The sequence below is a fragment of the Crinia signifera genome, chromosome 8 (assembly GCF_055691185.1).
Source record: "Crinia signifera chromosome 8, ASM5569118v1, whole genome shotgun sequence".
NCBI classification, from domain to species: domain Eukaryota; kingdom Metazoa; phylum Chordata; class Amphibia; order Anura; family Myobatrachidae; genus Crinia; species Crinia signifera.
This window is the reverse complement of record NC_139224.1, coordinates 41,204,418-41,228,518: the sequence shown is the minus strand read 5'-3', so window position 1 is coordinate 41,228,518 and position 24,101 is coordinate 41,204,418. Positions and strand designations below refer to the sequence as shown.

At 46.4% G+C, this 24,101-nt stretch overlaps 1 protein-coding gene across 5 annotated transcripts in view; it reads right to left on the bottom strand.

Annotated features, from left to right (window-relative positions):
* CACNA2D3 (calcium voltage-gated channel auxiliary subunit alpha2delta 3) overlaps window positions 1–24,101 on the bottom strand; it is an 876,035-nt gene that overhangs the window by 53,159 nt on the left and 798,775 nt on the right. For all 5 annotated transcript variants that reach the window (XM_083156212.1, XM_083156214.1, XM_083156213.1 and 2 more), the window contains 4 exons: window positions 19,793–19,863; window positions 10,186–10,261; window positions 7,204–7,256; window positions 766–821 (listed from right to left, as the gene is read on the bottom strand). In XM_083156212.1, the coding sequence (XP_083012338.1) occupies window positions 766–821; window positions 7,204–7,256; window positions 10,186–10,261; window positions 19,793–19,863 (256 nt within the window). The remainder of the gene's footprint in view (window positions 1–765; window positions 822–7,203; window positions 7,257–10,185; window positions 10,262–19,792; window positions 19,864–24,101) is intronic.

The window sequence follows — 24,101 nt, the reverse complement described above, 5'->3', positions numbered from 1 at the left end:
ACGGTGGATCGCTATGCTCGCCACCTATTCTATTCTCCCTCTATGGGGGTCGTAGACCCCCACGAGGGAAAATAGCGGGTGGCCATTGGGCACCTGTCTGTCGACGTTTTGACAGTCGGGATCCCAACGTCGGGTAAATGACGGTCTGGATACCGACTGTCGGGACCGTGTCCGGCACCCGTGCAAGGGTTCAACAAAAGACTGAATGCGTCTCTTCTGGGGCACTCTTTAGTATCAGTAATCAATTGACTAAAGAGTGCCCCAGAAGAGACACATTCAATCTTTTCTGAAGCCCTTGAGCAAGGCCCCACTTTTTTCCGATTTTTTCCAGCTTGTATGGATAACGATGATGGGGAAAAACACACTGAGCGATTTTCGCCCTTCTCCGCGTTTTTCCCCAGGGTGGACAACTTTCCATAGCAGGACGCTATGGAAAGCCATCCACCCCGTTGTCCATCTACTGGTCATACCAGCAGATGAGTGGCGGCTGCCGGCGATGGTGCAGGAGCGCGCATCACCGCTCACCGCCGGGCGGTACACACTGGGCAGCTTTGGAGCTGAAATCCTTCAGACGAGTAAACTGAGTGGCTTTCAGCTCAAAGTCGGCCAATGTGTACAGTATGTATATTATTTCCACAGCAGCTAGAGTGGCAAAGACTGCCTAACCCTGACTTATTACAGAGGGCATTTATAGGCAATACTAGTTTATTCCTCCATTCATTTAAGCATTTTCATAAATGTACAACAGTTAGCCGTGATCCTTACCTTTAACAGAATGTCCTGAGTTCCACCAACTGCATAGATTAAACTCCACCAGGAATCTGAAGAGGTCACAAGATATATTAGATGAGACAGACAGAAGGAGATGTTTGTATGATGTGTCCCTGATATTTCGTGCCTCTCGCTGCAATTACTCTTATGCATATAATGTATTCTGGAATTGTTATGTGATGGAACGTGATTAGTACCGAGGTCAGCACAGTGCAAAGGATGCTTATCGCAATCCCCCATCTAAAGGGTATACGGATGGCTGACAGACACTGTCTAGCTTAACAGTCAATTGTTCGGCACCAAAAGGTCAACATGCGCAAGGTCGGCACAAGGAAAAGATCGACACACACACATATACATATGAGGCAGAACTACCATTGGTCCAGCAGGTGCAGTGCACAGGCGCCTCTAAGGGGGATACAGTCACTGGGATGAACCTATTTAGGTCAACCTGCATTTGGTTGACCACTGGAGGTCGACAGGGCTTAGGTGGATATCTGAAATACAGATGGAGTGCCTCTCGCTCTTGCCCCGCCAGCGCCAGAATCTGTCATCTGGCGATCGCCGGCGGAGAGGCACTCCATCTGACTGAGACGCGCGTCTCAGTTTCCCATTGGCGGGGGGACGGGAACCCTGTCCGTCTCCGCTTCAGGGAGACGGACAGGGTTAGGGGGGGTGGGGGCGGCAAGGTGGCGGGGACCCGGGGTGACCCTCGACGAGGTGGCGGGGACCCGGGGGGAGCCCCGTTGTAAGGTGACGCGCATCTTGTGTGCGCACGTCCCCTTATGGTGCCTGGTGGGGGATGGCGGATGGTGAATCTTCCACCATCCCCTACAAAGATGAGACCCGCTGCATCTGTAGGGCAATATTGGCTAAGGATGACAGAGTTGGGAGGTCGACGGTCAACATGAGTTTTTATGTGTTTTTTGAGCCGACATATGCCGACAGGCGGGATTTCCTGCCCTACCATCCACTCCGGCTTGGTGGGAGAATAAAGTGTCCATGTCGACCATGACGATATCTGGGACAAAAACGTGAAAAACTCATGTCGACCGTTTGACTGCAGACCTTCCCATTGTCGACCCAATGCTTGTGTTGACCTTCCAACCCTATTGACCCTAGCCAGGTGTCAGCCTAAGCCCTGCCAACCTTCAGTGGTCGACCAAAAGCATGTCGGCCTAAATAGGGTCGACGCAATGACCCATACCCCTCTGAGGACTAAGGGGCCCACTTACACCCCTGTCATCGTCTTCCTGTCACCCACTGTTTTCCCCCATCATACTCTGCCTCCCCCTGCCTCTCCTTGTCACTCCCTTCCTCTCTCTGCCCCTCCCTGTCACTCACTGCCATGCTGCATACTGTGAAATTGGGATGGGGTGGAGAAGGGGGGCCCATATTATATTTTTGCACCTGAGATCACCACCCACAAGTTCCACCACTGATATATTGTACTGATATGTTTATGCTTTCCAGTGTAATAAAGTGGTATTCATTTTATATTGGTAACATTGTATTCCTCTATTTATTATTATACCATTGTGAGCATTAAACATCCCGTACTGTACTAGGTGGTTATTCAGTGCTGCTGAACCACTACCACACTCCCCTTCTGTCCCTTCTCTTACATACAGTATGAAGTACTGTAACATCTGCTTTGTAACAATGTAACTTTCCTCAGCGTCTGGGTTCTTTTAGTGTTTTTCAGTTGATTTTTAAATTGGTTCAAGCAGCTCTAGAAAAAAATATTATTATCTGTATTCCTTCCATAAGGGCTGCTATGACTTAAGCTGAGTATACACTAGACAACATTGCCAATGATGCAATGTCATCATTGATTTCCCTTGAACTCCTGGACAAATGATATAGTACATACACACTGAGCGATTTTACCAACAATGTTGTTAATGGCCACATTCCAATAGAATGCTGTCGCCAGGGCTTAAAGTGGTCCCGGAGAGGTGGTGGAACTCCTTTTCCCTAACACCAATCCCCCCACCCCCCTCATTAGGCAGATCCCCTAGACCCTTTATGCCTAAAGTTGTTAAACTACACATCCCAGCATGCTCTGCTCCAGTTTTGCTATTTGGTCATGCTAAATCTGATGCAGAGCATGCTGGGATGTGTAGTTCAACAACAGCTAGAGTGTCAAGGTTAGCCATCAAAAGCCTAGACCATTACCAAGGAATTTGTGCCCTACCTCCCATAAAGGGATAAAGGTCCCACAAGGAAGGAGTGTGGTCACACAATAGCCAATTAAAATGACAACACAGAGTAGCACAATCATATACACATTACACCGCATGTAGTGCCCTTGATTCATCTTAAATCACACATAGTGCCCTATATACACATAATGCCCACAGTAGTGCTGGGTACTTGTGTATTATCATGGCGCCTGATTTTACTACATACGCAAACGTAGTGAAATCGCATGCCATTATTGTATGGCATGCGATGAGATGCGATTTTACCTGTTATAATGGCATTTAATTTTACTATACCATTAAATGACATATAGTGTCATTTATTTACGCAACCCCCCCCCCTAGTATTCACGCCATCCTGAAGCGTGGCGTGCGGTGGCGGGATTTTACATAGTGTTGAGAGCATAGCGAGCCACCGAGCCCGAAGCGTGGCGAGCATAGCGAGCCCCGTTAGGGGATACGTATTATGTTATATGAAATTACGCATCCCCTCGTGGGGCACGCTGCGCTCGCCACACTATATAATATCAACTCCACGCCGATGTGCATATTGGGGGTATGAAAAGGTCGGCCGGACGCGTTCCGCTGCGCTTGCCACACTTGACATGACGTGGATAGTGTGGAGGGGGGGGGGGGGCGGCTAATTTAATTGTATAGCACATTAAATGCCATTATTATATGTCCAATTGGAATCGATATATGATCGAATCGCATGCCATACAATAATGGCATGCGATGCGATGCTATTTTTTATCTGTACCGATTTTGGTAATGTATTCACTGACAGAGAGCAGTGAATATATTACATAGGAAAATCGCATTGCATCGCATGCCATACAATAATGGCATGCGATGCGATTTCACTACCCTGAATAGCCCACTACGCAAATGCCGTAGTGGGCGCTGTGATAATACACAAGTACCTAGGAGGTTATTCTGGTTGGTGCGGTTATGTCCACGTGTGGTCGGTCCGCCGATGTTTTGTGTTTGCGCATGTGCAGAGGCATATCTGCGCATGTGCAAAAGGGACATACGTCCAAATTCTGCATGAATTGTTTACACTATGAACAGGGGGAGGAGAGGGTCGTGAAGGGCTGTTTGGGCTCATTATCATATGTATACACCCCGCGTTTCATGGGCGTTCCCATGAAAACGCTGGGCGTACGTATGGTAATGCGGCCGTGACGCACGTGTGGGGGGCGGACATATGACATAGCCGGATGTCAGCTGCCCGCCCATATCCCTGCTTTTGCACGGAGAAATGCCCGAGTGGTCTGAGCACGCGGGTGCTGCCTGACCACTCGGTCCTGAATTTGATGGTCTGCGACCATCGAAAGATGGGAGAGGTTCCCAGAGATGGAGGAGGTGTATACATGAGAATCCACTCGTGCTCCGTGCGGTCAGCGGCTTACCGCATTCGGACGCAGTGAGCGATCCGTACGAAAGGCGGGGTTTAGGACGCTCGGTCCTGGCCGCATATTCGGATCCGACCGCACCGACCAGAATAAGGCCCCTAGTGCTGTATATACACATCTGTCTCTGTTACTCCAGCAGCTCACTGTCCATGTCCCTCCAGAGCTCGATGCCCTGTGTCCCTCCAGCAGCTTCCCCTCCTCTGAGTTCCTCCAGCCCCTTCTCACTGGTCTTCATTAAGCACAGAGCCTGTTCCTCTTAGTGGTTCTTCTTAACTTCAGCATCAGTGATGGCATGACATCACATACACAGTGCCGGAAGAAGAAGCCCCTGGGACAGGCTTTTCTATTGGAAATACTGTTCAGGGCTCCTCCGTTCCCCCTGCCATTAGAGGTGGTGGATCTCAGTTCCACAACGATCCCCCTCACTTTAACCCCTGACTGTTGCTGACAATATCCATAGATTGAGCTGCATGCACAGATGACAGAGGACGTCGCTAATGACCACCAGCCGGAGCACTCATCGTTAACGATATAGTGCTTCCACACTGGATGACAGACCAGAAAAAGGTTTTCTGACTGGTTGTTACCGTTCATATCATTTAAAATCTTGTCTAGCATGTATGGCAATACTATCATGTGCTGAACTGCAGTGTATCACAATGGCCAGTATTCAATGCCTCTGATTCGCCATATTTTCGGGGGAATCAGGCAATTCCCCGGGTTTACAGGGTATTTTCTCACATAAAAAACAATTCGCCCTATTCAATGGACACAATTCTCTGCAAATGAAGAGCGAATGGCTGGAGATTCTGTTTGTGATTCTCTGCGATTCGCCGGTGGTTTTCATTGGGGTTTTTAGTGGAATTCGCCGAGAGTGTATTCAGTGCTGAAGTGGAGAACTGATTTCTCCAGTGATTTTGGCCAGGATTCTCCATTTTACATTCGTCATCTTTTTTAGGTGAACTGGAATGTGATCTTTGAAAATAAAGCGTTTTTTATTTTTATTTTGGTGTCAAAAAATCTGTTGTTTTTTTTCTGTGAAGGGGCATGCTATTTTTATTCATGTGCTTGCAGCACATGAATATATTTTAATATATATTTTTTTTAAAACAATATATATATATATATATATTTTTTTTTACACATTCACCAGCAGGGGGCCGATACGGGAGCCGCTCATTAATATTCATATATTCACTGCACACTGATCTCTATCATTACACATGCACGATCAGGACCAGTGTGTAGCGGCTCCCTAACACAGCCCCCTGCCAGCTCTGGGGGGCTCTCCCTCTGTCCCCGACAGCCCTCCCTCACCTCCACAGTGTCTGGCACAGGCAGGGAGGCTTCCATCTCCCTGCCTGCAGCCGTCCTCCGGCTCCCTGCGGCATTCACTAGGGGGGTTAAAATTCGCCGCCAGGGGCAGCAAGCCCCTGATGCGTTGAATAGGGGGTGAGGGACGGCTGGCAGTGAATGCTACAGCCCTCCAGAACCTGGCGATTGTGCAGCGAATCCAAAACAGGATTCGCTGCACAAGGGGAATTAAAGTATTGAATACCTGCCAATGAATTATAGGCACATTGCCTCTCCACATAATCCATAGTAGCCCATTTATCAATGAGTTTTAGCTACAGTATGTACCTAATTTTCGCTATTTGAAAACGTATAAGGTAGTACAAAAATTGATTTCTGCCCCTATGTGGTGTAAAAAGCAGCTCTGTGATGTTTAAATAATAATTCAAAGTTTGTATGCTTCTTCAGTTAGCGGGCGGTCAGCGGCAACTTCCGGTTTTGGTACTCCATCACTCAATACTTCCGACTACTCGCACAGTCTCACCAACGCATTTCATGCTGTAATACTTAGTCATGGAAGGCGCATACAAACTGAGGAACCCAGAGAACACAGAGGCACTACAGCAATCCCCTGTGACTGGTTGGCCCAGCAGTAGAAGCTGCAGACTACTGAGTATCTGGAGGCGCCATACTAGTAGTAAGGGAAAGCTTAGTGTGCCCTCTCTGCAACACCCGCTACCACAACTAATCAAAAAAAGAGCTGTAACATCAGTCTTTTTTTTTTTATTGTATTGCATACCTTTTTTGTTGTTGTTTTTTTTTTTTTGTCTATTTTATTTACAGCTGTGTTACACACTTTTAACTATTTTCAAACTTGGTGAGCTTCGTCGGAAGGGTACGCGCGAGCGTCTCATGCTTGCGCGTCCCCTATTGGCGGTTGGAGATCCGACCGCCAGACCCTCGCTAGACGGCAGCGGCTCCATCTGTATGGTGCTTCAGCCAATCAGCTCCTGTTATGTGCATGAAAAATGACTGTTGAGAGCTGATTGGTTGGAGCACCATTTATCATACCCAACGAGTTGTAAATAGCTAAAACGTGCTGATAAATAAGCCCCATAGTTTTGAAACTTATCTCAATAATAAAGTCACATACTGCTTATAGCATAAAGCCAAGGTCTCACGAACACCTGACAGCTTGTCCTGGTCCTGACATGAGCATCTGAGAAACTATTTCACAGAACACAAAATCACAGATTTAAGTAACAAGATGAGTCATGAAGAGCGCCTGATGTACATCGGTGGTGACCACCCAGGCTGCAGACATCCGTTACCCACCACAAAACTGCAACCACCGTAATTACATTTTTCTCTATCTGTCCACTTAAAGGCAGCACATCAAGAGTAATACACATGTGTGTGGCATTAATGGGTTTACCACTATTTACTAATGTGTGTCATGTAATAAACAACATTACAACATGAAGAACTGAAGTGCTTCATAATGATAAAAATTCACTTACAGGATAAGTTCTGTCATTATCCATTTTACTGCAGCAAAGAAAGCATGATAGGGCTGGAATATAGAACACAGCTTTAGTGAAAAACAATTACATTTTTAATGAAAAAAAAAGACACTAAGGGGGTTATTCAATTCCGGGTCACGACTGTCGGTACGTCCCGACAGCCATGACCCTGGCCCATTTTCGTTTTGCTCACCTGCATATTGGTAGATGGGATTCAAAGTCCCGTCTGCCGATCCCTGAAAAGGGGGCGTGTCCGCATAAACGACTGTGGATTGTCGAGATCCGCCCATGATCGTGACAATTCACGGCCGTTCTCGGCAAAACAGCACTTAATAGGTGCCCGCCACTATTTCACCTATTGGAAATAGCGGCGGGAATTGAATATCACCCAAAAACGGTACTCTTTACCTAGAACGGCGCCCGCGATTGGCATCGCGGGCGTCGGGGGTAAAAAATCGCGGGCATCGCGGCCATCGCATGCACATAAAAAATGGGTGCGACGCGATGCCTGCGATTTTCCCATAGGGATCAATGTTAAAAGTGAGATTGGACGCGATTTTAGTGTTAAATGCCTCAATGCCCGCGATTTTTACATAGGAAACAATGTTAAATGGGCCACAGAGCCCTAATAGTCCCCCTGAAGTCTTAAATGCCCCCCACAATTTTTAACGCTACCCCACGATCAACGTGAACCCGAAGCGTGGCGAGCGCAGCGAGCCCGCGAGGGGCGGCGGTACGCGTCCTCCGACCTTTTCATACCCCCACTATCCACGTCAGCGTGGAGTTGAGAATAGAATAGTGGCGAGCGCAGCGAGCCCCGCGAGGGGACGCGGATACCTGTGAAGCCCGCGAAGGGAGGCGTTTACCTGTGAAGGTATCCGCGTCCGCTCTCCACGCTACGCTCGCCACACTATTCTATTCTCAACTCCACGCCGACGTGGATAGTGGGGGTATGAAAAGGTCGGAGGACGCGTACCGACGCCCCTCGCGGGCTCGCCACGCTTCGGGTTGACGTTGATCGTGGGGTGGCGTTAACAATTGTGGGGGCCATTTCAGACTTTAGGGTGACTATTTGGGCTCTGTGGCCCATTTAACATTGTTTTCTATGGAAAAATCGCGGGCATTGAACACTAAAATCGCGTCCAATCTCACTTTTAACATTGATCCCTATGGGAAATCGCGGGCATCGCGGGCATCGCATCGCACCCATTTTTTAGTGCATTCGATGGTCGCGATGGGCGCCGTTCTAGGTAAAGAGTACCCCAAAAACCTTCATTATAACTTGTCCCCTTGTCCTGTACACTGTGGAAATATCTAATTCGATACAATATTCATGGTAATGTACTGTAGCATAAGAATGTAGCTTATAAATTGATATAGAACTAAGGACAGAAGCACTATAGCCGCCTGATAACCTGAATATACTGTCTGCTCATGATGGCTCCCTCTGCTGGAGAGAAAATCTAAAGTGCAAGTCATCCGTTGACTAAAGATCAGCTTCCGACACTGGGCCTAATTCAGACTTGATCACTGGACAAATTTGTTCTCAAAATGGGCACTGCAGGGGGGTGTTATATTTGAGTAGGGTGCAGTGAAATCGAAATCTAAATTGCAGTGCAAGAATAAACAAAGCAGACAGTATTTACCCTGCACAGAAACAAAATAACTCACCAAAATCTAACTCTCTCTGCACGGGTTACATTTGTGCCACCTGCAGTGCAGCACCGTTTTGTCCATTTTGAGAACAAATTTGTGCTGCGATTAAGGGGGGTATTCATTCCTTGTCGTGCTCCCGCAGCCATCTCCCAACGGGGGAGATGGCTGCGGGGCCCTATTCAATGCTGCCTTACCCGACAGCATTGAACAGGGGTTCTCCGTAGAAAGAGCCCGACATCACAAGCTGTCGGGCTCGTTCTGCCGAGAAAAGCCGGAAATAGGCGAGCTCCCGGCCGGAGCTCGTCTATTTCCGTCCTCAACTCGCGGCCACGCACCCTTCTCGCCGCTCGGCAGCTGGGAATCCCGACCGCCGAGCTCCAGTCGAGCAAAGTGAGAATGGGACAGGGGCACGGCTGTCGAGCTTGCTCGACAGCCTTTCCCCTGACATTGCATACCCCCCTAAGTCTGAATTAGGCCATTTATTATACACCTCAATTTGTGCAAGTCTACCTAGTGTTGGTTATTACGTAGAACCAAAATATAAAGAACGGTAATGAGGCAGTGGGGGGAGAATAAAGTTATTAGACGAGTGAAACTATTGCAACAAAATAAAGAGGTGGTGGAGGCACATCATAAGGGCATTCCTTGTCTTGCGGAGAGATGGCGGCCATTTCTCCTCCATAAAAATGCTTGACATGTACACAAACCAAGGGCACACTTATGGGCCTCCATGCTGCTCTTCAGTAGAGACTAGATTTTTCCAGGTGAACTCCAACAAATAGAACCATTGTCAAACCAAGTTGCTGTGGGGCGAGCATTCTGTGTGTACTGTATGCAGTTGTTAAACAGACACCAGCAGAAAGAAGTCCGGTAGACACGCCAGCCTGTAGACTTAACCAGGAGCTTCTATTTATTGGAGTGCACACATTGGGTACAGCCATGCTATATTGGCAAGCTGGATGATGTGTACCCCAGATGTGACATGGCTGATGTATAGATATATGGGGTTGTTCTGGTTCACTCGCAAAGGCAAATTCACTCTCTAATGGACAAAACCCCATACACACATACCCAGAATAAGAACCTGTAACCTGTCCCACTGGAGGCACACACCTTACTGATAGAGCTATTTGATCCTGCACGAGTGGAACAGGTCATTGGTTGTGAAAGTGTGTGATGTCTAGCAATATTGATGTCTTTCGAATTAACTGATTCAAAATAGCAAAGGAGGAGAGGTGCCCCCTTGGGAGCAGGAGCCCGGCGGCAGATGACTCCATTGCCTCCCAGAGTTACGCCTCTGCAATGGAGGACAGGCATACTTACATCCAATAAGCTGTGTGCGCTGTCACTGCTTTCCTTATTTGTTCTACACATGGCTTGATAGTCATACAAGGTTATCCTAGAAGTGGGAGACAAACACATTTATGAGAATACTACATTACAGAAGACATTACACCCACAGCAACTACAAGGAAAAACCTGCAGTGTCAACAGCTGAACATAGACATTACTATTGTGAGCAATGGTATATTTATAATGGGTGCAGTGTGTGCTGCATACACAGGCTCCTGAGCTCAGGGGCTAACACTGGATACACTGCACTCATTTTTTAAAATATTTACCCTTTAGTAGTCGCACGATGATGGTTGCAGCATTATGGAAATTATCGGAAAAATGGCTGCCATTTTTCCCCCCAAACATCTGCTCATGTACATTAGTGTCTGAGCCCTCTAGTGCTCAGATTCGATATTGCTGCAATGTGCTAGGTGCCAGCAGAGAGGAAAGGGGGCCCAGATGGGCGCACAGGCCTCCTCCTCTCCTAATACTCCCCTGATTATGATCCTACCTGTTGCTGCAGACTTTGTGTGTGGTTACTAGTCGTGTTGCTTGTCACATTTAGGTCGCCCCCTAGTGGATATTGGATGGTGAGGCATAAATCTATCTGACATCTACACATTATGCAGCCTTTTACAGGTCGTTTAATCATACACTAGAGCCCCGATGTATTGGGATTAAACTATATTGCATTCCTTCCAGCAGTTGGAAATACAGAATTGTGATATAAAGCTATTAACAAGGGCAGTGGGCATGGCCATACCTCTCATATTACTTTTCTTTTTTCTTTTTTTGTAGCACCCACTGAAGCCGTCTGTCTCCGCTGCATGTGGCACTGAGATAACTCCTAAATTTACCTGCAAATCCGAATGATCACGGGTACTTTACCTATGGACTGCAGCCCCCCCTCCCCTCACCAAGTACGATCCACCACTGTGGGAGAGAACCAGTTACAGTCCCTGTCTACATTGGCTACACTGCGACTGGCAGTGACTTCTCATTGAAAGTGCTACCTGCCAGTCATCCACAGGGACTGCAATTAGAGCTGCAATTAGCAGAGAGCATGTTTCAGGTGGGAAGCCACTCCCTGTCTTATCATCAGCCCTACACAGCTTCTATGGGCTGCAGCCGATACATTCTATAGAAGCTGGTGTTTTACACATGCGCAGTCCCCACTGCTGATAGTGCGCATGTGCTGGACTTGGCACCTTGCGCAGGTCCCAAGACAAGGTTGGCTAGGATCTTCTGTCCAAAGAGGTAAAAGCCGCAACTGTTCATTTATCAGTTCCTGATTGAAATTGTCTCAGTGAAAGTTACAGTACAGTATGTATATATATATATATATTGTCTCAGTGAAAGTTACAGTACAGTATGTATATATATATATATATATATATATATATGTTACCTAGCACACAGGTCTGAATCAGGCCCTAAGTATGGTAGTGTGATAGTCTCTTATAGCACCCGGTTCCTGTCATAGAGGAAGATGATACACCTCCTGAAGTGATGAGGTTGGGGGTTGTCACAAAGCCATACTCCTTCCTCACTAGGCAACACCCACCACATTGAGCTGGTGCTCATGTGGCCACACCCATTCTAGTGATGCCTCTGATCTATCTATCATAATATATTCATTGTATTTATGCATTATGCATAATTTTTTCCTTAGCTACCTTGATATGCTTTTGTTACTATTTTATGCTTGCAGTATGACTACCTGTATGTCGCCCTGCTGATTATAGCAGAGAAACATAATAATTGACTGTTGTCTTTTAGACCTAAATATAAAACCATTAAAGGGGGCAGTGCACAACCTAATGCTGCTCACTTCAGCTCTTGGGAATGGCAGACTGCTTTTTCCTCCTGCAGATAACATGCCTGAGGCATAATGACATACAGTATCCAACATCTTAATTTAATTACTGCCCACAGACTCACAATATGTTATTATCATCACTGTTCTTAAAACAGTTTATTTCAAAGGTTTAGAGGCCTGAAAGCCTGACTGCCTGACTGCCTACTGCCTACTGCAGCAATATGTCTTAAAATGGTAAATTTTTGGGGAAAATAGAAAGACAGGTGGACAGCAGACAGAACAACCGTGTCACACTCGTTTTCCGGGTAGAGGTCTGTTGTGGTGAATGAAGAAGCATGCATGGAAAAATCATTCTTTTCATATACCCTGCAATGCAGTGGTTCCCAACCTGGGTTACGTGTACCCCTAGGGGTACACTGTAGAACAGTTGGGGGTACTTGAAAGTAATATTGGTAATGGCCGAAGAAGGGGAAGAAGTCTCCCAATGGTGGAAGAAGTCTGCCATTGCCTTGGAGATGAGCTACCTGCTCGGCCCTCAGATATCAGCATTTATCTGGAGGAAGCAGCAGCATTTTTCATACGGACATTAGCGGGAACCCCAAAGACAGTACACAGCCAGTGGCCAGACACAGATGGACACGATTCCTGACCGCACATTACTCCTTCACTGCTCACATTAGCTCAACTCGTATGTACTGTGGATATTTCAAATTGGCAATCATAGATGAAAATTCTAATCAAGGGGTACAGGAGAGAAAAAAGGTTGGAAACCTCTGTTGTAAAGGATGGTGGTGGGGGGGGGGGGGGTTATCTGGTCTGGCGATGCCTTATCTAAACACGATGACTCTACATAATAGACCTAGATATTGGATACCGTATATCTCACAATCAGGTGTGCCTGTCCCAGTATATCTCACAATCAGGTGTGCCTGTCCCAGGATCTCTCACAATCCGGTGTGCCTGTCCCAGTATATCTCACAATCAGGTGTGCCTGTCCCAGTATATCTCACAACCAGGTGTGCCTGTCCCAGTATATCTCACAACCAGGTGTGCCTGTCCCAGTATATCTCACAATCAGATGTGCCTGTCCCAGTATATCTCACAATTGGGTGTGCCTGTCCCAGTATATCTCACAATCGGGTGTGCCTGTCCCAGTATATCTCACAATCAGGTGTGCCTGTCCCAGTATATCTCACAATCAGGTGTGCCTGTCCAGTATACCTCACAATCAGGGGTGTGTGTCCCAGTATATCTCACAATCGAGTGTGCCAGTCCCAGTATATCTCACAATCAGATGTGCCTGTCCCAGTATATCTCACAATCGGGTGTGCCTGTCCCAGTATATCTCATGATCAGATGTGCCTGTCCCAGTATATCTCACAATCGGGTGTGCCTGTCCCAGTACATCTCACGATCAGATGTGCCTGTCCCAGTATATCTCACAATCGGGTGTGCCTGTCACAGTATATCTCACAATCAGGTGTGCCTGTCCCAGTATATCTCACAATCGGGTGTGCCTGTCCCAGTATATCTCACAATCAGGTGTGCCTGTCCCAGTATATCTCACAATCAGATGTGCCTGTCCAGTATACCTCACAAGCGGGTGTGCCTGTCCCAGTATATCTCACAATCGGGTGTGCCTGTCCCAGTATATCTCACAATCAGGTGTGCCTGTCCCATTATATCTCACAATCAGATGTGCCTGTCCAGTATACCTCACAAGCGGGTGTGCCTGTCCCAGTATATCTCACAATCGGGTGTGCCTGTCCCAGTATATCTCACAATCGGGTGTGCCTGTCCCAGTATACCTCACAATCGGGTGTGCCTGTCCCAGTATATCTCACAATCAGGTGTGCCTGTCCCAGTATATCTCACATTCAGGTGTGCCTGTCCCAGTATACCTCACAATCGTGTGTGCCTGTCCCAGTATATCTCACAATCGAGTGTGCCAGTCCCAGTATATCTCACAATCAGATGTGCCTGTCCCAATATATCTCATGATCAGATGTGCCTGTCCCAATATATCTCATGATCAGATGTGCCTGTCCCAGTATATCTCACAATCGGGTGTGCCTGTCCCAGTATACCTCACGATCAGATGTGCCTGTCCCAGTATATCTCACAATCGGGTGTGCCTGTTACAGTATATCTCACAATCAGGTGTGCCTGTCCCAGTATATCTTACAACCAGGTGTGCCTGTCCCAGTATATCTCACAATCAGGTGTGCCTGTCCCAGTATATCTCACAATCAGGTGTGCCTGTCCAGTATACCTCACAATCGGGTGTGCCTGTCCCAGTATATCTCACAATCGGGTGTGCCTGTCCCAGTATATCTCACAATCGAGTGTGCCAGTCCCAGTATATCTCACAATCAGATGTGCCTGTCCCAGTATATCTCACAATCGGGTGTGCCTGTCCCAGTATACCTCACAATCGGGTGTGCCTGTCCCAGTATATCTCACGATCAGATGTGCCTGTCCCAGTATATCTCACAATCAGGTGTGCCTGTCCAGTATACCTCACAATCGGGTGTGCCTGTCCCAGTATATCTCACAACCAGGTGTGCCTGTCCCAGTATATCTCACAACCAGGTGTGCCTGTCCCAGTATATCTCACAATCGGGTGTGCCTGTCCCAGTATATCTCACAATCGAGTGTGCCAGTCCCAGTATATCTCACAATCAGATGTGCCTGTCCCAGTATACCTCACAATCGGGTGTGCCTGTCCCAGTATATCTCACAATCGGGTGTGCCTGTCCCAGTATATCTCATGATCAGATGTGCCTGTCCCAGTATATCTCACAATCGGGTGTGCCTGTCCCAGTATACCTCACGATCAGATGTGCCTGTCCCAGTATATCTCACAATCAGGTGTGCCTGTCACAGTATATCTCACAATCAGGTGTGCCTGTCCCAGTATATCTCACAATCGGGTGTGCCTGTCCCAGTATACCTCACGATCAGATGTGCCTGTCCCAGTATATCTCACAATCAGGTGTGCCTGTCCCAGTATACCTCACAATTGAGTGTGCCAGTCCCAGTATATCTCACAATCAGGTGTGCCTGTCCCAGTACATCTCACGATCAGATGTGCCTGTCCCAGTATATCTCACAATCGGGTGTGCCTGTCCCAGTATATCTCACAATCGGGTGTGCCTGTCCCAGTATATCTTACAATTAGATCTTTTCTGCATATAAACAGTGGGTCTAATTCCGATCTGGCTGCTAATTTTTGGAGCTCTGGGATCACTTATACGCTGCCGCACCAGAGTAAAATCCTGTCCTGTGCAAGCCTTCGATTTACTTAGAATATCGCTACAATTCCATTCACAGGCTGCTCATCATCGAATGATTTTCCCACTGTATGCAGTCTGTGCATTGCCCAGGACTTACTTGGCAGCTGCAATAGAAGCAGTCAGATCGGGGCCGTGCCTTCCCCTCAAACACCTGTTCACGCCTGCGTCTTTCTTTACTCTCCCAGAAAACGGGCAGCGATAAAAAAAAAAATAGTAGGATTTTATCGCAGGACAGCCTCGCGCTTGGGTTCTACGGGCCGTATTCATGTGCAGTATATCAGTAATCACCCGCTCTGTAAATTTGCAGCCGTGCAACCAGGTCTGAATTAGGCCCAATGTCTCTGTTCCTGTATATATACAACAACACTTCCATTCCTGCATATAAACATATACTAATTACAGAACAACCCAGACATGCAGACACACACATAATCACAGCCTTAATACAACAATTCCAATAACACAATTCATCACAGAACCTCCTCATATATACCTTATAAATCACATTGTCATCATATTTACCATATCTAACCCTTTACCCCCTCATTCTCATATACACAGTACATTCATCACATCCACTACAGCGTGTACTCAAGTGTTTTCCTACTGTAGCATTATTACTTTGATCCCATAATAACAATCACTGCTAGACCTGTTTTATGTCTCATCTTGTCTATCAATATAAACCATTGAGAGCATAGTCATTTGCAATTCCATTACGATAATTCCAATGTTAATAGTATATGATTCCAGTATATAAAGTAGGTCATGATAGGGTGGTTTGTCATCTCCAACTGCTTTGGGTGTAAAACCATCATATTCCATTCATTCAGAATTTCCTTGTAGTCACTCTATGAAGACTCCACCTTTCCCAAAAAGCTTTTTGTGCTTACTGGTACTCGGTTGCCCCCAGGTCAATTCCACATTATAGCATAACACTGAAACGCGATGTACGGGAACATTCTACTGTGTTAGTGACAGGAGGCATAGCTAGTTTTTGCATCAGAAAGGTTAACAAAACACATCCTAGACCTCTTGGTTATATAGCTACTGATTTTTCTTTGGTAACCTCCAGATACACTTCTTAAGAGGAGGATAGCACCGATAGGCCGGTGTATGATCTTGCTGATTGATAGGAGGACAGTTCTGGTAGAACAGTGGACACTCTTGCTGATTGAGAGGACAGCAGTGATAAGCTGGTGATTGATCTTGCTGATTCAAAAGAGGGTAGCACTGGTTGGCCAGTGGATGATATTGCTGATTGAGAGGCCAGTGGATGATCATGTTGATTGAAAGGACGGTGGTAGGATGGTGGATGAGCTTGCTGATTCAGAAGAGGACAGGACATCACTGGTTGGCCAGTTGATGATTTTGCCGATTCAGTGGTGGACTGCACTGATAGGCCGGTGGATGATATTGCTGATTGATAGGAGGACAGCACTGGTAGAACGAAGGATGATCTTGCTGATTCAGAGGAGGACAGGACTGGAATGCTGGTCGATAATATTACTGATTGAGAGGACAGCACTTTCAAAAATTCAGCTTTTTAAAGAGCTGCAAGTAAAGCTGAAAGTGCTGGGAATGAATATGTGGTGGCTGATATTTCCGAATATCGGCCAAGATTGAATCATATGCAAAATTCCAAAATACTGGAAAATCCAAAATACCGTATTTCCGAGCCCAAGCATTTAAGATATGAGAGAACTATTTTTTAACATTAAGGTGAACTGGATCCTGGACAGAAATCTTTTGATACAAATCTGAGAACCCCAATATTTTCACATTGCCTATCACAGTGGTATCTATCTACATTGGCTAGGACCTGGCTGAGAAATATATAGGTACTGCAATGTCAGAATAGACCCTTCCATTAGAGTATTTTCTAGCAAAGCCCAATGGAATATATTGTTAATGATTAGTAAAGAGCAATGGAATATATGATTAAATACATTATTATTATTAATAATAATAATAATAATAAAAAGCAAAATGCTAATAATATGATGTTATATATTTTATAACTCAGGGGTTTATTCTGGTTCACTCGCAAAGGCAAATTACTTCTCGAATGGACAAAACCATGTGCACTGCAGGGGGGGGGGGCAGATGCAACATGTGCAGAGAGAATTAGATTTGGGTGGGGTTTTACTTCAAATTGAGATCTATATTGCAGTGTAAAAATAAAGCAGTCAGTATTTTCCCTGCACAGAAACAAAATAACTCACCCAAATCTAATTCTCTCTGCACAAGTTACATCTGCCCCCCCCCCCCTGCAGTGCACATGGTTTTGTCTATTTGAGAAGGAATTTGCCTTTGCGAGTGAACTAGAATAACCCCCCTATCTTGTTCTCAACGTCAAGAAGTTATATAACACATGGATGTGAAACTATAATCCATTAATAAACCTACATAAATTAAATAACGTTGTCCTTTGTAAATAAGCCCTACATTATCACAGCAGCACTTATGTGTTTCATCTTAAAAGGCCTGCTTATTATTATACAGTGGGGCATGAGCAACATGTTCAGCCTAGAGTCCTGTTTAGCCGATGTCTCTGTTTCTGCTTTGAAATACCGGATTGATTGACTGATAGATTAGATTTTAAAAGAATATTGACCTGACAAACTACATAGTATCCTTCAGCAAAATATTTCAGTCCTTACATCAGCTCTGCGGAGATGGCCCCTCGCTGGATTTGCAGCAACTGTACTAAGTAATGTTTACACTGTACATTGTGTTAAACGTTAAATACCATGTGACAAGGGAATAGGAAATTTGAGTAATTACCTAACTACAAAGTATTTTCCTGCATTTGATGTGCCGTAACTTTTAAACTCTGGAGTTACTGCAGAAATCTAAATCTTATACGTTTCAACACATTTTTAACCGGTGACGATATGTTTACTGAAATATAGAAATGATAATAAATAAAAAATGTTAATGGATTAATAAAAAGTAAAAAAAGATGGAAAAGTAGTCTGTCTGTCTATCTATCTATCTATCTATCTATCTATCTATCTATCTATCTATCTATCTATCTATCTATCTATCTATCTATCTATCGTAACTATCTATCTATTGCATAACTGTTTATCTAATGCCTACTGTTATGCTTACAGTACTGAGCGATGCTAGATTGCGCAGCAAGATTGCTCAGCACCAGGGCATAAAGTGGTAATGAAGAGATGGGGGAACTCATTTCTCTATACCACCTAATTACACTGCCCCCTCCCCCCCATTAGGCAAAGACAGGGCCAGTGATAGGGTTTTTGGCATGGGTGCCGGACGCGGTGCCGACAGTCGGGAATTTGCATTTGCCCGACGTCGGGAACCCGACTGTCAAAACACAGACAGCCGGGTTCCTGACGGGCGTCGGCTATTTTCCCTCGTGGGGGTCCACGACCCCCATGGAGGGAGAATAGAATAGGTGCCACCGTGCCCGCAGCGTGGTTTAGTTGCACTCACTATGCAGTCTGGGTCTGGCCAGTCGGGATCCCGACGTCGGGCTAATGACTGTCGGGATCTCGACTGTCGGACCCCTGTACCACACCCTTTTGGCATCCCCCTGCAAACTAGACTGCTATTCTGTGAGAATTACTGTGCAGGGCCAATGTGGAGGTAAAAGTGTTCTGCCTCACCATTAGAGGTGGTGGAACTCAGTTCCACCCCATTCTCCCTCCCTTTAACCCCTGCTCAGCACACAACGCTGCACAGTGGTGCGTGCTCTGCGATCTGTCAGGGCCAGTGTTTTATGATGAGAACACTGGCCCTGAGCAGTGATATTACTAGATTTAACCAGCATGCTGGATCCTAATTGCCAGGTGATAGCGATGCGCGGGCCACGCATTGTTATCGCTATTCCCCATACACACGGAGCAATATAGGGGCATTTTCTAAGCGATCTAGTCAGATCAATTTCGAAAATGCCCTGTAATCATACATACCTCCCAGCTTTTCACTTTTCCTCCCAGCACGGAGGGACAGCTGGGCGCGTGCCCGAAAATAGGGGGCCTGACCAATGGCTCCGTAAGCTGCTGGCCACCCCCCAGCCTCTTTGCTGCGGGAATTAGATGCTGCATGCACACAGCATCTATTCTCCAGATTACAGGGGGTCGCCCAATTGCGCCCCCGCCACAGGACACTGACGGTCCCGGGACAGATGCAAGGATGTCCCCAAAAACCAGGACTTTCCGGCGGTATGTGGGACAGTTGGGAGGTATGTGCGTGTAAGCCCCATTACACTCGGCAGACCCCAGGATTAGTGCTTTGTACCCAATATGTATGATCTGTAAAGTGCATTGTTTCCTGTTTAACGCTCTAGAAAAGTGATTGATTTCCAATAGTCTTATTCAATCTTTCACCAAGTCAATCCAAGCATTTATTAAGCTACAGCAGGGTACTTCTGATTAATCTGCATTATCTGTATGACAGACTGTGTGCAGACTTGTTAACATTTAGTATAGGGAAAGAGCAATCTTACCTTTTAAATGAACCCATTGTAAGCAATTTATTCATCACGGCACCTTCGACTTCCCCAAAAAACCGTCCAGTCTGTAAGAGAACGACAGCGTATAATAAATTAGTAGAAGTTTTTGTATGGAGTATACAGCATGCGACACGCGGCGACCTCTGACACAACCATCCTACATGTTCCGAGCTTTGCTCTGGATTTAGAGGTCCTCACTCTCTCTTGATGACCAATCGACGAGTTTCTTTCACTGTGTATTGTGTACCATTAAGGATATAGTGAATAGATACAGTGAACCTTGATGTTATGATCGTGTCAACAACACTAATATTGTCGACATTGTTGCTAATGTTATCCTAGTGGTAAATCTAACCCTTATGGTAAAGACTAATGGAAATATTGACATTATGTCATTGTAAAAGGATCGATATTGACATTTAAACAACATCATCAATGTTGACCTTATGCTGTCGACACCTGAATGCCAATTTTCTGAGCAGGAACATTTAATATGCATTGACTTACAATGTTCTAGTATATGTCCTGATGATTGGGACTGTTCCGTTCCTTCTCCTGTTGCTAGGCAGAGCAAGTTCTTACCAGTTTGATGCCCTAGGTAATATTTGGGCTGTGACCCCTAACACTGTTGCTACATTAGTTTAGTTTCTGAAACAGCACCCCTTGCCAAGCACAGAACCCATCACCAAGTAGCACATAGAACAGCAGTGGCCAGCAACACCATACACCACTGTCCCATAGCAATACATAATTAAACATTTTGCACATGGCAAGCAAGAGCATTGGCACCCCCCAGCGCCATATTTTAAACTGGGAGAGTGCATGCCGACTCACCAGCATTTCTTCTCCAGTGCTCCTACCAGCTCAGCTGTATAAGCTGCCGCCGCATCGGTTTAGCTGAAAGATCTGATTGTGGCAGCAAACACAGAGCCGTGGGCACCTTTGGCCCATCCCGCAACTGCATACTTTGTAATGCTGATTCTTAGCATTCCAAATACCTAGGCATTTACCACAGATTCATAATGCCACAGTTATACCCCTTTTACACCAAAATCCCGGATCTGACCCGGTATTTGGAACCCAGTCCCAATCTGGGTTGGATCTGGGATTTTTACCGTTTACACTGCGGTGCTGACTCACAGTGTAAATTGGTGGGTGCTTGGAGATGACATCATCTGCAAGCACTGGGACTGCCGAACATTGTGCTGGGGGCAAGCCCAGCACCAAGGTAAGCTGCTGGGCTGTCCCTAACCTCCATGCCACGTAAGCTCCCCCCGCCATGAGGGGAATGGATGCCACACACAGGCATCCATTCACCTCCTCCCTGTCTCTGCTTCTGTCTGCACAGTACAGCAGCAGAGGCTGTGTGCGCCCCCTCCAACCCCCCCGTCCAACCTTCATATTGACTGCAGGATGCTGTAGTTCGGAGGATGGGCATCTCCATTGCTGTAAACGGGAGCTGGGTCGGATGACTCGGTATACACGTTTACACTGCCCACTTCCCAGGTCCTGCCCGTGTTCTACCCTGGTCAGGACCTGGGTATAAGTCCTGTATAAATGGAAACGGGTTAACCCCTTTTACACCGCTGCTGACCCAGGTCCATGAGGGAAAAACCTGGATTTTTGCAGTGGTGTAAAAGGTCACCTCTACATTGAGACTGGGCAGTGTCTGCCCCAGAGGAGTAACATGAAATGGTAGCAGTGAATGGATGATAGGTCGTAAATCATGTAGAAATTCTATAGATTTTTCCATTCTTTCAGGGACATGATGGAAAAGAAACCTTGTTCTTCTAGTCAGCCCCGGGGGCCAATTGCGGCCCGTGCTGTCATTTCAAGCCGCCAACAGCCTCCAGCCAGAAGCGGGTGGAGCATCAGATGCGGGACGCACAGCACTAAAGGTGGGGCCCCGGCGAGCGTGCCTTTACCTTGCTGTCTGCAGCAGTTAGGAGGTGCTGGCCGACAGAGTGAGATGTGTTTGGTGTCTTTCAGGTGAGTATGCATCCAACCCCTGCAGCTGCAATTCTATATCACCCTCCTCCGCAATCACAGTGACAGCAGTGTGTGGGGAGGGGGTGCAGCAAAGGGGACGCTTGCTCTCATAACATGAGTGGAGGAGGGCGGCAGCGGGAGCCCAAGCATCTCCTGTCCTTGCAGTTCCTGCTTTGCCTCTCTGTCCTCTGGCTCACACAAGGGGCTGGAAAGCATACAGAGAAAGGAGGGGACAGGCAGGGGGACATACAGTCAATGGAGGCAGAGTGGGGGACATAAAGTGAAGGAGGGTCATGCTGGGGGACATACAGTGAATGGAGGCAGTGATGGACATTCAGAGAAAGGGGGGCAGGCTGTGGGACATAGAATGAATGGTGAGTAGGGGACATAGTGAATGGGAGTCATACATTGAATGGGAGTCATACAGTGAATGGGCCAGATTGGGGGACATACAGTGAAGGAGGGTCAGGCTGGGGGACATACAGTGAATGGAGGCAGTGATGGACATTCAGAGAAGGGGGGGAGGGCAGGCTGTGGGACATAGTGAATGGGAGCAGATTGGGGGACATACAGTGAAGGAGGGTCATGCTTTGGGACATACAGTGAATGGAGGCAGAGATGGACATTCAGAGAAGGGGGGCATACAGTGAATGGTGGACATACAGTAAAGGAGGAGCAGGCTGGGAGACATACAGAGAAAGATGGTCAGGAAGGGGAATATACAGTGAAGAGGGCAGAGTGGGGGACATACAGTGAATGGGGGCATGCTGTAGGAAATACAGAGAGGGGGGGGCAGTCTAGGGAATATACAGTGAAAGGGAAGGCTGGGGGACATAAAGTGAATGGGGGCAGAGTAGGGGACATACAGTGAATGCGGGCACGCTGGGGGACATAAAGTGAATGGGGGCAGAGTAGGGGACATACAGTGAAAGGGGGCACGCTGGGGGACATAAAGTGAGTAAAGTGAATGGGGGCAGAGTGGGGGACCATTCTTATGTGATTAATGATTCAAAGAATGTCAGGATGAATGGTCGGCCCCCCAAATTTTCACCTCACCAAAACTGGCCCTAACTGCAAATAGTTTGGACACCCCTGTTCTAGATGGTACAGTGTTAAGACATTATAAATATTCAGTATCTGTAAAGAATACATTATTAACTTGTACCCATATTAAACAATACAAACACCAAATCCAAGACTTCTAAATTACAGAAAAAGAAACCCAAAAATAAAACAAATGTCTTTAATTTGCTTCTTTCATGTCCAAATGTTCGACATTTAAATGATGAAGGAATGTTCAGCATGATGAGCCGGAGAAGGGGAACAATCTCATGCTGTCATTTTATTGTCAATTTCAATTGTGTTCATCTGATTTGATGATAAATGTTCTTAGGATGATTAACAAAACATTCTGCATGCTGTGCTAATGTGCTGCATTTGCCGGAGGAGAAGTTATACACAATGGGTTGTATGTTTTATCAAGAACAACACAACTCAATGCGATGGTTTTGTGCTTTTTGTACTTTTAAAGACTGACACTAAGGTAATGTAATGCTGCCCATACGCTTGTGCGATTGCATTCGATGCGATCTCGGGTTATATTTCCCTTGAAGCTCAGCATTCGATAAATCGCATGAAAAAAGCATTTTAGTGCATTTGATTTTACATTCGATCATGCGATTTATCGAATGCACTGTTCGATAAAAAAGAGGAGGGGCCAGAAACTCTTCAAGAATCACACATTGCCGCACATACAATTCAAGAAATATTATGTGCAGCACATAAGAACGTGAGACGCGACATTCAAACGGCGTGGCCGTGCATCGCGTCGAATAGTACACATTTTGTGCATACAATCATTCGATTTCTCAGCCAGATGAGGTCGAAATCGAAGGATTGTATACAATATCTCACAAGTGTATGGGCAGCATTAGGCCTGGTACAGTAAGGAGTAACGGAACATGTGGTCAATGCATGTCTCAGTCACCCAGAAGGTGATGAATTTGTTGGGTGTTGCGATGACCCCAGTGTCTGGACCAGTAACCACCACGGGTCAGAAGATCCCTGTGTGCCATGCTTTAAACACAGGATTGGAACAAAATATATCTTCACCACACACAGAACTTATAAAGTTCTCAAAAAGTTTTAAAAATATTTAGCCCATAGTTTTTATATTTGATTAAATCTCCATTTTCATTTATATATACAGGAGCTGCACTGTGAATACGCAGATTTGTTCCTGCAACGTCGCTGCAGCCAGATTGAGATACTGCTGGCATTTGGTGGAGGCAAAGGGAATGTTCCTCAAAGGGGA